The 15,359-nt window shown below is 34.7% G+C and overlaps 1 protein-coding gene across 1 annotated transcript; it reads left to right on the top strand.

The window, feature by feature from the left end:
- Positions 1–4,985: 4,985 nt before the first annotated feature.
- Positions 4,986–14,745, top strand: LOC133315173 (1-acyl-sn-glycerol-3-phosphate acyltransferase 2-like). The gene is made up of 11 exons (XM_061516747.1): positions 4,986–5,226; positions 5,762–5,884; positions 7,466–7,505; positions 7,674–7,747; positions 8,030–8,089; positions 9,373–9,450; positions 9,697–9,855; positions 12,343–12,468; positions 13,363–13,455; positions 13,784–13,870; positions 14,260–14,745. The coding sequence occupies exons 1-11, from the start codon at positions 5,146–5,148 to the stop codon at positions 14,482–14,484; spliced, it is 1,146 nt and encodes a 381-aa protein (XP_061372731.1). The 5' UTR covers positions 4,986–5,145; the 3' UTR covers positions 14,485–14,745.
- Positions 14,746–15,359: the final 614 nt, after the last annotated feature.

Genomic DNA, 15,359 nt, shown 5'->3' with positions numbered 1-15,359 from the left:
GATCAAATCTCCCTCTTAATTGATTTAATCGATTAAAACTTATATTTAATCGATTAAATATTCCAAATAAACGTGAAAGCATTGATTGAATGAGATAAACACGGTATCGGAGGTTATTTGAATTTAATGTAATAGGAGTTAATTGCGATTTGCATTTAATAGGAGCTGATTGCCTCCTGTTAAATACAAAACGCAATCAGCTCTTATTAAATACAAAATTCAAACGGAAAACTGATTGAATTTGAATTTGAATATAACGTAATAAGAGCTGATTGCGTTTTGTATTTAATAGGGCGCAATTCAAATGGAAAACTGATCTGATTGCGTTTTGAATTTAATAGGAGCTGGAGCTGATTGCGTTTTGTATTTAATAGGACGCAATCAAATAACCTCCAATACCGTGTTTGTCTCATTCAATCAATGCTTTCATGCTCATTCGGGATATTTAATCGGTTAAATATGTTTTAATCGATTAAATCAATTAAGAGGGAGATTTAATCGATTAAGTTGAAGATTGGATTAATTATTTGATAGGTCAAAATATTCTTAAGAATATTGGATTAATTTTTTTGATACTATGCTTGGTTATTTTTTTTAAAAGAAAAATTAATTCATATTTTTCGATCGTCTGGGATTCCTAAAATACCACCCTCTGGATAGTATTCTACGGCTCGTTTGGTGGATAGTATAAGGGTAGGATATGATATGCTGATAAGGGTAGGATATGATATGGGACTGATAAGCCCATATCATGTCATGTGTTTGATGAGCACCTGATTAGCAATATGATAAGATTATGTAGAAGGAGAAAGGAGAAATAAAAAATAAAATATAAAACAATAAATACAAATACATTAGGTAGCGTGGGGATATATTAGGTATCTAATATTGGTATCATATCCTGTTGAATTCTAACCCAGCTCCCCTATAGGATAAGAAATCATGTATTGGATAGGATAAAATGAGACAAGAGGATAAGCTAATCATATCCTATTGACTAGGGGTGTTAACGGGCTGAGCCGAGCCGAACCGAACTTTGGTCTCAAAAGGCTAAGCCTGTATTTAAATGTGTCGGCCTTACCAAGCCTGTTACCTGTTACGAATATAATTATCGGCCTGTGGCCTGCCTTATTTACAAAAAATAAAAGCCTGATTTAGTCTGTTAGCCTGTTTAAAAGAAATAAGACAACAAAAAATTATTCAAACAAAATATACAATCAACAACACTAGTAACTCCATAAATATTCATAAATTTAATGTATATCCTGTTGGGAAATTCGTTCCCTCAAACTCCAATGTCAAGCGGGTCCAGGGAAAGCCCGTGGCGGGGGCCACCACTAGGGGTGTAAATGGGCCAGGCTGGCCCAGCCCAGCCTACGGCCCGGCCTACATTGAGCCCAGCTCAGGCCCGGCCTTTCAGAAAAATAGAGTATGCTTAGGCTTATAAAAAAGCTTTTTTAATAAATAGACCATAGGCCAATTTTGTCAAGCCCGGCCTACAGCCTTGTAGGCTGGCCTATTTAATTTATTAAAATAAAATAATAAAAAAATATTTATTTTATGTGACAAAGACACAAAGTACCAAATACCAATATCTCTTACTTTTTGTGCTATTTTATTTTATGAAAGGAAAACTTGTATAATGTCTCCAAATTTTACATGTTGTTGCAGCTTAATACCATGGAGCAATGGGTACCTTGCTGGATTATGATGTTACTGATGAAGATCTTTCAATAATACTCTTCTTTCCCTTGTCTTGATGGTGGTTTAAAGATTTTTAGATGAATGACATTCTCTTGTAGACTTTATTTCAGCATCCAGTAATTGTATTTTTCTTATTTTTCCCATTTCTTTGACTCTATTCCTCTATGATATAGATTCTAGAACTGAGGTATTATGTTGACTCTTTCTTGTTTGTCATTTTTTTCTTATGAGAAGTACTAGTGCATTCATCAATGGAACTTTCTTTGCTCTATACAATTTTTTTTTTTGCTTAGTATATATAGTGGGAGGCCTACAAGGCCTGTAGGCCATGTAAGGCTTTCTTATTTTTGATAATGGGCCGGGCTTGGCCTACAAATAAAGCCTTTAATAGGCCAGTAGGCCAGATAGGCTGAATTTTTTTTTACGTAGGCTTGGGCCAGGATGGCCAAAGCCCAGCCCAGCCCAGCCCATTTACACCCCTAGCCACCACCAATAAGCTAAGGCTACACCAACCGTAGCAAGTGGATCCGACACCATGTCTCAACCCAAAACCTTAAGGCATTGGGTTCATGGGTCCTTTCACTTATATACTCTTCACTTAGCTCATTACCAACCAATGTGGGACTCATCACACTTGATATCCCAACAATCTCCCCCTCAAGTGTGAAACCCACCATTGGTATGCTCCCCCTCAACCGAGTACCCGAAGCGCAAAGTACTCGACCCGCCTCCTAGCCAATCACTAGGCTAGCTCGAGCCCAATCCGGTTCTGATACCACTGTTGGAAAATTCGTTCCCTCAAACTCCAATGTCAAGCGGGTCCAGGGGAAGCCCGTGGCGGGGGCCACCACCAATAAGCTAAGGCTACACCAACCGTAGCAAGTGGATCCGACACCATGTCTCAACCCAAAACCTTAAGGCATTGGGTTCATGGGTCCTTTCACTTATATACTCTTCATTTAGCTCATTACCAACCAATGTGGGACTCATCACACTTGATATCCCAACATATCCAAACAGCATAATATAGAAAAAAATCATTCAAAAAGTCTATTTAACTAATAAATATGGGTGAAATGGATTGAGGAGAGAGAGAGCACTATTACAAATAGTATAAAAATATAAATAAAAATAAAAATTAATATACTAGGCCAGCCTGAGAGGCTTCAAGGCAGAGCTTTTGAATTCGAGCCTGATGCCTTTTTATTAAACGAGCTTTTATACGAGTTCAAGTCTGGTTCCAACAACCAATATTAGGCATGTAAGCTCAGGTCTTCATGAGTATTAAATACGGATGACAGAGAATCGAAAATGATAGACAATAACGGAGCTTGCAAACATGGCGAACGTTGTTCCAGAGTTCACACTAAGCCCACTATTAGCCCCGCTCTTGTTCTCTCCCACATGTACCAAAGACCCGACATGAACATGAACATAAACAAGGGAGATCTAAATTTTTATATGGTTTTTACAAGTTTATCTGTTGCAATGGGAAGCCAACAACAGGAACAATTTTTTTTATGGTTTTTGCTCCATTTTCAGACATTGTTTTTTGCTCCATTTCCTCCATCTGGTTGTTTTTTGCTGTAAACCCAAAAAGAAAAAAGAAAGCATCAATAATGGATTCTTCGTCCGGATTTGTTTTTTTGTTGAATGTTGATTCTGTTTTGTGGATCGATTTTGTTTTCTGGATCTATAGAATTTTGTTGGTGGAATGAAAATGATGATCAATAGTAAATTTAAAAGGCAAGGATAGTTTTGTAAAATAACCCAACATTTCCAATAATATTTCTCGATTAACCGAACACAGACTTATTAAACTTAACCAAATAATTCCGGTAATATTTTTGCATACCAAACAACTTTCTAATAACATTTTCGGGTACTCCATTTTCTCATCGTATTCTTGGAAATCATAATTCTCAGACACCAAAGAATTTCTCTTCTACCAAATGCCCCTGAATGTCATAGCTCTAGGTTCGGATTCTTTCTCGAGAATTTAAACCTTTTGGGTAAAAAATTCCTTTTATTAGCAATTTGCTCCCTGAATATTAGAGAATATTGAGGGAAGAACTGCAATGACAGAGTTGAAAATTGATAATCAAATTAATTAAAAATTGAAAACAAAACAAAATAGTATATATTTTAATTGGATTGAATTAACTTTTTATTTAATTGGTGAAAATCAATTCATTTTCATTATTTTAACACGTGAATTAGTAATCATTGATTAATTATTTGTGAATGATGAATTAATAAAAACTTAAAAGTCACTAATACTATTCCATTAAAAAAAAACACACACACAAACTAAAAACACACATCTCTCAAATCTCAATGCAAATACAATTGTCCATCCACATCCACGGTTGGCAAGTACCGTACTCAGCGTAATGACATTTTCACATCTCTCTCAAATAACAAACACAATGTCGTCACCATTGCATGCTATTACCAAAAATGATCTCGTGCTCATATTTGTCATTGCTTGGTCCTAGAGACTGAAGTTCTATTCTATATGATATTATATGGTATGGATATCTTAAAGATGGATATTCTTATTGGCTTATAGCCAATATTCTAATTATTGTGCACAAACAATAGGCTTATAGTCAAGATTTGCGTGTAGACACAGTGTTAGTAGTAATAATAAATAGGTCAAAAGTGTGTACTTGAAATTTTTAGCTTTTGTTTATAAAGGTACATCTTGGATTTGGGCTGTATAGATCTCAGTTAATATAAGATCTAACCTCTTATTTATAGGAACAAGAATTTTATCTCCTTATCTTTATCTTTTCATCCTGTTAAGATATATTCCGTAACAGTAGTATTTGCGATTTTTTGGAGGAGCTAGATGTGGAACTTTGTGTTACAAGGGAAACAAACTAGGAAAATATTATATTTATAAAAATAAATATGTTATATTTACAAACTTTTTATTTACAAACTACACTATTCTGACCGGTCATATTTCAACAAAAAATGTATGATTGGTCATACTCAGTAAAAGTTTGTAAACGGATCTTTCTTTATTTATAAAATTTTTATTTATAAACTCTTAATAAAAAAAAAATTGGTAGATTAAACTCTTATAAATTTATTTATGTATTTTGGGGAATTTGTATTCTTCAAAATACAAATATTTGTTTGTTTGGGATTTATAATTATTGTTATTATTAATTTATTATTAGTTATGTGATAATCACAAACACCAAACGCATTGAAATAACCCTTAACAGTGATCCAAATACAACATTAGAGGCAAGGAAATGGATGAGTATGTGAAAATCTTGTCGTTATCTGTTTGACTGTAAATATCAAATAGACGAGAATTTATAAATAAAGAGAGAGTTTCAAATTAGAAGAGAATAGAAGCTTGATGATAGAAGCACAAGACCAGACAAGACAGTAAGGAATAGGATTCGGTTGAATCTGGTTGCTATGCCTGTTGCACCTGCTGCTGTTATCGTCCCATTGGGTCTCCTCTTCTTCACTTCTGGCCTCATCGTTAACCTCATTCAGGTTTTCATTTCCCTATTTTTGTCCTCTTTCTTTTTTTTTTTAATAATAAATATAAATACTTACCAACGTTTGATGATTTATAAATTAAATGGAATCATCATCATCAGCATCACCTTTCTCATATCCCAATAAAATCTTTTTTTTTTCTTTCTGTTATTATTTTGGATTTAGATTCGTCCCTTAGTGCTTTAAATTGTAACCTTCATCAATAAACGCCTTTGGCTTTATATAAACAAAGAGTAGTTGTTGACTTCTTCTTGTTTCGTTTTTGATTGCTTAGTATTTGGGGGAAAAAATAAAATAAAATAAATAAAAAAGTGCTAATTGAGGGAATTTATTTTATGGTGCGTAGTGTGAAAGGATTGTTTAATTAATTCATATAAGGGAACATTTGGTTGAAATTGGTGTTGGGTTAAGTCCTCAGGGTAAGTGAAATGAAGTGTGAAGTATGAAGTGAAAAAAAAGGGGAGGGTAAGGAAGATCTTTGAGTTACTTCAGTTAATGAATTTGACACCTTTGATTTCTCTTGTTTCAGGCAATATGCTATGTTATTGTACGGCCAGTGTCGAAGAATTTGTACAGAAGGATCAACAGGGTAGTAGCAGAATTGCTATGGCTGGAACTTGTATGGCTCATTGATTGGTGGGCTGGGGTTAAGGTGTTTTACTGGTTCCCTTTTCTCTCTGATGGTTTTTCTTTTCTTTTTGTTTATTTATTTATATGATAGGTGTTAGATATAATAATAATAATAATAATAATAATAAAATAAAAAAGTAAAAACTATTCATGCGTTCTCACCCAATACTTTAAGCTTTTAGGAGAGTGGTTTGTCACACAAGATAAGATTGCCTATTATAGACTCATACAATGGACTTTGCCCATAGCAGGAGCTTTATAGCACTATGCTGCTCTTGTCATCTACGAATATAGTTGATTGTTCACTATTGCAGAGTCTTATTTAGCTTTTTTGCTCTTTGCTTGTTATTCTAGATGATTTGGCATGGATTTCTAAATTATAATTGACATGCATTTACTTGCTATGAACAACCTGTAATGAGCCAATGATCTTTGGGCCTGATCATCAGCTCTACCTTCGTCTAAGAAAGAGGGGATGGTTAGATTGGATATGGCTACCGTGTGCATGTGTCACTTACAAGAAGCAATGTGTTATGGCTTCTGGCTAAATTCAAGAAATAATAGGTGAAAGTCTAGGCATTTATATTATGGTGTAAATTAGTTCCGAATATTTGACTATAAGTTGTTTAATTGGGAAATAAACCTGGTTTCTTTGTTTCCACGGAAATCAAAAGTCAAATTTTGATGTTGACTTGTATATATGGAGTTCCAACTGATTAAGGCTGCTCTAGCAGGTACTTGTTTTTTATGTAAGGAATCTAATTGAGCTGAGGGAACATAACTGCTACTTTTCCATGATTTCAGCAGCAACAATGACCAGAATGGCAGAATTAGAAATTATGAACTTTTTTTTCTAGAATCACATATTCCTACATTGCACAAGAGCTTGAAAATTTTGCAGTGGAATGTTTAGTTCATAGTTTTGAACATCGACAATGTGGGGTCTCTTGTTCACTAATTTGAGGGATATTGGCCTTAAAATTGGGGGGAAGATCCTATGGTGATGTGCTACTTGTATAATGCTATGATCCATTTGGTTTGAAACAAGGATTTGCTATCTTTCTTATTTTTTCACTTACCTTTCCCCTTCTTGTGTTAAAATTTTCTCTTTGTCTACTTCCATTAGCCACGAAACAACTATGAAAAGAGATTTGAGAGAGACTGGATATTACTACTTGTAAGCTATGATCTACGAATAATGCTTTTCTTTGATTATGTGACTCAAGGGAAATTAGAAAGATTATGCCATTTGGATGATTCTTTTATGAGAGCTCCTTTTGTAGTCAGCTTCCTTTAAAAGATGCTATTTGTTTAGGTAGTTCGTTTGCTGTTAACCATGACATTAGGAATTCAAGGGAAATTCTATTCTTTTATTATCTCTTCTCTTCTGTTGTTTAATACTTTTGATAGCCCTGCCTAATTGTTCTTATCTTGTTATTTCTAACTACTTTGAAGCATCTTGCAATCATGAAAATTTGATGTTTTCTAAGAAGGAAAATTAATTATTTGAAAGACATCATTTACAAACTTTACTGCAATTTTATAATTTTTCTTGTTGCTTTTGGAATAATCAATTCTTTTAATTGGAACTTTCTGGTTTCAGATCCAAGTATTCACAGATCATGAAACCTGTCGTTTGATGGGTAAGTCTCTTGTACGATGCATTTGGTGCTAGGTTTTTTTGCCCCTTTTAATTCTCTTTGTTCTTGTGTTGTCAATGCGTGTTTGTGTTTTGGAAAGGAAAAGAGTGTATTTTTGGGGCCAAGTTTTTTCTGCATCTAAATCATCAGATTGGATCTAGAATTTTCCAGGCAAAGAGCATGCGCTTGTCATATCCAATCACAGAAGTGATATTGATTGGCTTGTTGGATGGGTTTTAGCTCAGGTGATTGTCTTATTTGGTATGACGTTTTCCACATCTTCAATGCAAGCAAATTAACACAAATTCACATATGTATTAGCATGAGTAGTTTATTTCGTTTGATATTTTGGATTGTTTTGATTTGATATTATCATACATGGACATAGGAATGCATATGCCTACTTAGACATTCGTGCTATTTTGTAATAAGTATGCTATTCTTTGATTTGATATTGTGTTTATGTGATTCATCTGGTTTGTGCTTCAAGTACTAATTAATTATAGAACACTATTATTATTCAACAGCGTGCAGGTTGCCTTGGCAGTTCCCTTGCTGTGATGAAGAAATCATCAAAGTTTCTGCCGGTATGCTTTGTTTCTACATATGATTGTGAAATAAAAAGATGGAATGTCGCTTGTTATGCAAACTTTATGGTTTAGTTGTTTGGTGATGGGTGTCAAGCATAATGTGCATTGATTATGGAGTATGGATTAGGAAATGTAGGGATGTTTGTTTACATAAATTGATCATTAATGGGATGATCTCTTGGCTGGTTAGGTTTATCGCATGACCCATGTCTGCTTAAGGTCTGATCAGACATGGAAGTTTTTGAACCTGCTTTACTTCAATTTTTTATTGGCTCCCTGTTTAGCTTAATTTATTGGGATACCGAAGGTGGAGCCCATAACCTGTATCACTTAGCACTAAAATGCAAGGCTGTCCACTTGCTTCGTGCTTGTGGTCATTTGGTCAAAGTTCTAAGTTGAAATGTTAATATTAAAATGTCCAGATAACATGCCTTGTGGACCAAATATTTCTCTAATGGGCTTGTTGGTAGCTGTTAATTGACTATGATATGTTTCTTGTGAATGGTCACACGCTTGGCAGGACTGGACCGGTTTTTAAATTCTGGATTGAGTTTAATATAGATTTAGCCCTTTTCTAATATGTGCTTAGAATTCTGGCGCCAAATTTGAAAATTTCTATATATTATGCTTTTATATATGTATTATATTGCATTGCATAGTAAAATTACAAAAGATAATTAATGAGATCAAAGAAATACAAACGTGTATTACTGAAATACTTATAAACAGTACAAGGAATTAATGCAACTGGAACAATTATGGCAGAAAGTTACAGTGAACCAGAGAAAGAAAATATAATGAAGCGCAATTAGAGAGGCTCTCCACTCTCCCAAGTCCCATGACCCACACAAGATTCCAGATCATTCTCACACTCCCTGCCCTCCATTTCTTGGTAACCATTTTCTGTTTTAGTCACACTTAACAACCCATTTGCTGACTCAGCCCAATTGCTTTCCCTAAAGTGCCCTTCAAAGGTGGTATCCTATTAATATTATATTTAGAAAAATTTATATCATCAACGCTCTTTTATATGTTCCACTTATTTTCATATCTCCAAAACGCCAACTGTAAGGTTCTCTATTATTATTTTGAACCTAGAGTACTACTACGTGAAATTTACCCACTTGGAAGAAACAAACGTTAATAGTTTTTTAGATCACCTAGAAATAGTTTCAGCTCATACTTATCATGAGTAAAACATTAAAAGCTTTATTTTCTGCTTATTATATCTCTAGTATTTAATGGCAGTGTTGATCTATCTGTTATGTCACAATTCGCAGGTTATTGGTTGGTCTATGTGGTTTTCAGAGTATCTCTTCCTCGAGAGAAGTTGGGCCAAGGATGAAAGCACATTAAAGGTATGGGTTATTCAAATAAAATTCATATATATGCTGTATGCACATAAGATAAGAGATTCAATGTTATATTGGTGTCTTCTCACCCATGCACCAAGACGCAAAATTACTGTAAATTCTCTCTCTCTCTCTCTCTCTGACCAAACACCCCCCCCCCCCCTTCTCCAAAAAAATAAAAATAAAATAAAAATCCTGCTCCTGGTGCATAAGTTTTTCACTAGTTTTTATGTTGCAATATTGTATTTGCAGTCAGGCCTACAGAAACTGAGGGATTATCCTCTTCCCTTTTGGTTGGCTCTCTTCGTTGAAGGAACTCGCTTTACCCAGTCCAAACTATTAGCTGCTCAGGAGTATGCAACCTCAACTGGATTGCCTGTTCCTAGAAATGTTTTGATTCCAAGAACTAAGGTGAAATCTAAATATTTTCTGATCTTTCTGTATTTTGCTTATTCCTTCCCTTGCTTTTGGAAGTTACTCTGCATGACTGTGGTAGTCTAGCCAACTATCATGCTCAACTAATCTATGTTAGCATATTCTTGGTGGGATTTTCTTTGAAATTATATTACTTTTCTACTTCCTATAATTAGGTCGATACCACTCTACCTGTCAGGGGTGGCTAAAGGGTTTGTATCAATTTTGACTTGTAAAATGGAGGGTTAGTTCTCTGTTTGTTGATTCAGACTGGTGATCTTGTGGATTTTGTGAACTGTATGCTAGGTTATTATGGACGTTAGGTCATTGATTTATGTAATGTTTTGAGGACAACAAAAAATCTGACCTTCACGTGTAGCCTGACATAAGTTATTTAAAGTCCCCTGAGATTCATCTTTTTGGAATATGCTTCGACAGTTTTTTCAATAAAGTGGATTTGTTCCAATAGCAATTTTATTTTTGCAGTAAATTATAGACTTTTTTATTTTATAGAAAAACCTGCGCTCCTTTTTTCAAATCTAATTTAGGGTTTTTGCATTTCAAAATGTTTACTTCTTGTATTATTGGTTCTCCTGACTTTTTGACTCTTTATTGCAAATTATATGTAAATAAGAGTTATTACTTTGTCTTTTGTATCACATCATTCACAACAAAATAAATAAGAGTTCGAATATGTCTTTTGGAACATATAAGGAAATATAAAAACCAATCCTAATAGATCATCTAGGACACTCTAAACTATTTTATGATATATTCTGATACTAATCTTGGGAGAACCTCACCCCAAAAGCTAGCTCAAAGGGTGGGAGTGCTCAAAGCTTTATAAATCCCACATTAGTTGCCCATACAACCAATGTGGGACTCAAGAATATACCTTGCAAATGGGGTCGTAACATTCCACCATACTTTGTAGCCCAAGCCCGGGGTTCCATGTCCAAGGGTCCAACCCCCCGTGTTCCAATTCCAATTTGCGAAACATAGTAGGTGTTCTGATACCATTTGATAAGAACCTTGGCTAACTCAAAGGGTGGGAGTGCCTAAGGCCTTATGTAAAGAACCAATTCAACCCAAAAGCTTAAGCTATTGGGTGAGGCTACATTAATGGTTTTATATATCTCAACACGTCCCCTCACACGAGAGCTCACTGGGCTTGAAGGGTGGACAATGCACAGGCCCACATACCTGTGCAAACAAAGAAATTCCACTTGAAAGAAAGTGGGAGGCGGCGAGGATCGAACCCGGGACACGAGGCTCTGATACCATGTAAATAACCAATTCAACCCAAAAGCTTAAGCTGTTGGGTGAGGCTATATTAATGGTTTTATATATCTCAACACGCCCCCTCACATGAGAGCTCACTGGGCTTGAAGGGTGGACAATGCATAAGCCCACCTACCTGTGCTAAGAAACTCCACAAGTAAAAGTGGGGGGCGGTGAAGATCGAACCCGGGACACGAGGCTCTGATACCATGTAAAGAACCAATTCAACCCAAAAGCTTAAGCTATTGGGTGAGGCTACATTAATGGTTTTATATATCTCAACACATTATAAACCCCACATTAGTTGCCCATACAACTGATGTGGGACTCAAGTCCCGTACCTTGCAAAGGGAGTCGTAACATATTCATTATATAATAAGATATCTTCTACATATTCAAACAATTATGATGTGATACTAACTACAAAGCACTTATCCCTTCTTATGCTAATATTAGACTCCAAATCCTAATTAAGGAAATAAATAATGAAATATAAAGATATAAGGAATTTATTCCTAAGATATCATCTAATATACTTTAAACTATTCTGCTTCTCTTTGACATAAAAACCACAAGTTTCTGGTTTATCTGGATCAATTAAGGATGTTAGTTTAATTGTGATATGCATGACTACGTGTTATTGGATCATAATTGGAATAATTGGTTTGATGCTCTACCTTGGAGCAGTTTCTGATGGTTACTTCATGCTGTCCTTTGGTGTATTTGGTTGGAGAAGCATGCTTGCATCTTTACTGGTGTCTCTCTGTCGTATTTTTATGGATAGGATTGTGTTTATTCTCTCTGGTATTTTCTTGCCCATTCTTGATTTTTTTCGTGTTCTCTGATGTATTTGGTTTTTCCTGTTTGGGAAGATATTTTTTCCTCTCCATAGCTGTCCTTTCATTTTTTTCTCTCATAAAATTGTACTAAAAAAATGTTGAAGTGTCTTAATGCTACTTGGTATACTTTGTAAGTTCACATGATATTAAATCTCTCCGTTTTATTTTCCCCTCTAAATTTCCAGATATATATCGACTTGATCTTTATATTTTGCTTCCTTATTTTGGCTTCTTTGTTCTTCTAAAACCTATTCAATCTTTTACTTATATGACCTAACGGGCAGTGCTAGTCATTATTTTTAGGTATCATTGTTCTTGTCTGTTATTTGCTCTGAAATATTTACTCATTTATGTTGCTTTTCAGGGGTTTGTCGCAGCAGTAAGCCAAATGCGCTCATTTGTTCCTGCCATTTATGATGTAACGGTGGCAATTCCCAAGAGTTCACCTCCTCCTACAATGCTAAGACTGTTCAGGGGGCAACCTTCAGTGGTGAGCCAATCAAAATCGAGATTTAGGAGGGGGAAAAACTGCATCTTAGTCTATCTCCATTCTTTCTCTGACCACATGATATACAGATTACAATTTTCTATTTGTTTCTGCCAACCACTTACAAGTTTGTGATTTGATTGATTTCCCGTAGCTGGAACTGTCAATAGATCAACACTTAGGCTTTCATTAAGTTGTTTTATTTCAATGTTTCCACTAGTCTCCGACTAAAGCAATTCATGTGCAGAAAATTTAACTGCAGAAATGAAGTTTGATGCGACTAGAAATAGGAATTAGGAGGCACAAAAGGAGTGACTTCCTTGCTCAATGTGTGTCTTAATTTACAAATACTCTTCTGTGCAGGATAGTGTATATGATTGTGACTCTGGTTTTAATTCTAAGTGTAAATCGGTAATTGGTTTGGGCAAGTGGAAGCCATGAAAAAAAGCACGTCAAGATTACAGGTCTATTGCAATTGCAGTTCGATAGAATTGGTTTTCTCCTTCCCTAGGTTTTTGGTTTGGTCATGTGAGAATAATATCATTAGAGACTCTAGTAAGAAAAGAAAATCAAATAGAACATTGTTGTTTGAGGAAAAGAAAATGAGATGTGACTTAGCAATTTGGTGCATATATTTTTACTTTGAAAAATAGCAGAGCTTTTAAGGATCCATAGATTTGTAGTTAGTTGGAGTCTTGGGACCAAATGATTTTCATTGCTTCATTATGCTATTTTGCTTTTGAAAAATTTAAGGTTCATTATCCTTTAGATTTTGAAGGGATTGGATGGCTCTTTTATGTTTGCTGTTGTTTAGTTTGGTCTTCTTTATCAAAAGGATACCTTGTTTATTGACACTCTTAAATAATTTTCTTATGTTTTGTTTAATTATAAACTTAGATGCATGTGCATATTAAGCGGCATTCAATGAAGGATCTGCCAGAAGAAGATGAAGCTGTTGCTCAATGGTGTCGAGATATATTTTTGGCGAAGGTGTGTGCTAATTGAACCTTTTAAATGTTATATATTTTTTTTCTTTTTTCACACCGGGTCCCCATGTAGGTTATTATGGTTTGGTTGTCCAAGTTTTTAGTGTTGAAGGGTTTGGGTAGTCTGCATGAGATCGTAGGTTCAAACCTCAATGCCATCATTGTATCCAAAAAAATAAATGAATAATTGGTTTTGCAAAATTTCATGCACACCATGCATATTAGCAAGAATGTTTTGATAGATTTTGTCGCTTCTCTGTATAAATTCTTGTGGTTTGATTGTTTTACAATTTTGCTCTTTTTTCTCACCTTTATTCCACTTGGCACACCAGGATGCTTTGTTAGACAAACACATAGAGGACGACAAATTTAGTGATCAAGAGTTGCAGTATACTGGTCGACCAATAAAGTCTCTTCTGGTGAGATACTTTCTCTAAACATGTCAAACCTTTCAACTTCCTTATTTATCAGTTTTGTTGTGACCGAAAGGTCCCAGTTTCAAATCAATAAAATAACCTCTTTACAGAATGCTAAGATAAGACCTGTAAGTTTATAACCGTTAGTTCAAGTGATAAGGAGCTTGTTCCCCTTAACCAAAGGTCTCTTGTTTGAGCCCTGAGAATAGAGAAAATAGTCTTAATTAACTGTGCTCGAATTAGATTAGTCTGGTAATCCATGAACCGATAGATATATATAAATAAATAAAAAATGCAAGGATAAGTGGTGTCATCCACTTTTGTTGTTCCCTATTTGCATACACTATTATACTTGTTTTCACGGTCAATGATCAATTTTTTGTTGGGAGCAGGTTGTCATAACATGGGTTTGTCTGATTGGTGTGGGGTTTGTGACGTTCCTCCAAAGGTGTTCACTACTATTCTCGTGGAAGGGTGTTGCATTTTCAGCACTTGGTTTGGCAGTTATTACTCTCCTCATGCACATCTTGATCCAGTTCACACAATCTGAGCGTTCAACCAATGCTAAGGTTGCTCCTACAAAGCCCAAGAACAGGGGAGAAGACAAACAAAACTAGATCACACACGTTACCCAAATATTCTATATACAAAGATAGGACATTCTTCTGAGATGTGAATGTTAATGAACTTAGATTTGCATTATGTGTGTTTAAGGGACTGACGTAAATTGTTTTGGCTTTGAAAACTCACCTCGCCTATGCATTCAATTCTTCTTTGTATTATGTATGCATATCGATTCATTATTTTCAAATTAATTAGGATTAATTTGTAAAGATAATATTTTGAAAAGTCCTACCTAATATCGCATTTTTCTTGTGGGCGTTAATACACTTTCGAATAATGTGGCTCCTCTTAACATCTTTGGTTTATGTGCTATTCTCTGCTGTTGCATTTTGTTTTTTAATAGAGGGGAATTGTGTAAAAGGACTCGACAGTTTGTTAAGTTTATAGTTTGGCATGTCTTCGGCATGACTTGTTTAAAAATTAGAATATGCTTGGGTTCGTTAAAAGATTTTTTTAGAAATTAAGCTGTAGATTTGTTTTAAAAGGCTTGGTCTCTTAATGTCTAGGTCTAACGTGTATTTTTTAATAGAATAATATTTTATTATTTTTTATCTATTCTAAACTGCTCTCCTATGAATTAGTTATTAATTTGATTTTAAGAACGTAAGATAATAAACCTTCGAACACAATATGTTTTTTTTAATAATTTCTTCTTCTTTTTTCACTTTGTGTGGTTGAATTATATATATATATATATATGGTATAAGCCTGGGTCTTTATAAAAATGAATTATTCAAAAACTATTTCTAATTAATGTTTATTTTAATTTCTTCATTTGATTACTTACACCGATACCTTGTTCTTTATTAGTTCCCTTATCTCTTTACTAATTCATTTTTGAAAGGGAGAAAGTGTTTGTCATTTTAAA

Source organism: Gastrolobium bilobum, unplaced genomic scaffold, assembly GCF_033153095.1.
Source record: "Gastrolobium bilobum isolate Gb01-03AN ecotype WA unplaced genomic scaffold, APGP_CSIRO_Gbil_v1 utg3016, whole genome shotgun sequence".
In the NCBI taxonomy this organism is placed as follows: domain Eukaryota; kingdom Viridiplantae; phylum Streptophyta; class Magnoliopsida; order Fabales; family Fabaceae; genus Gastrolobium; species Gastrolobium bilobum.
This window is presented reverse-complemented; position numbering and strand designations above follow the sequence as displayed.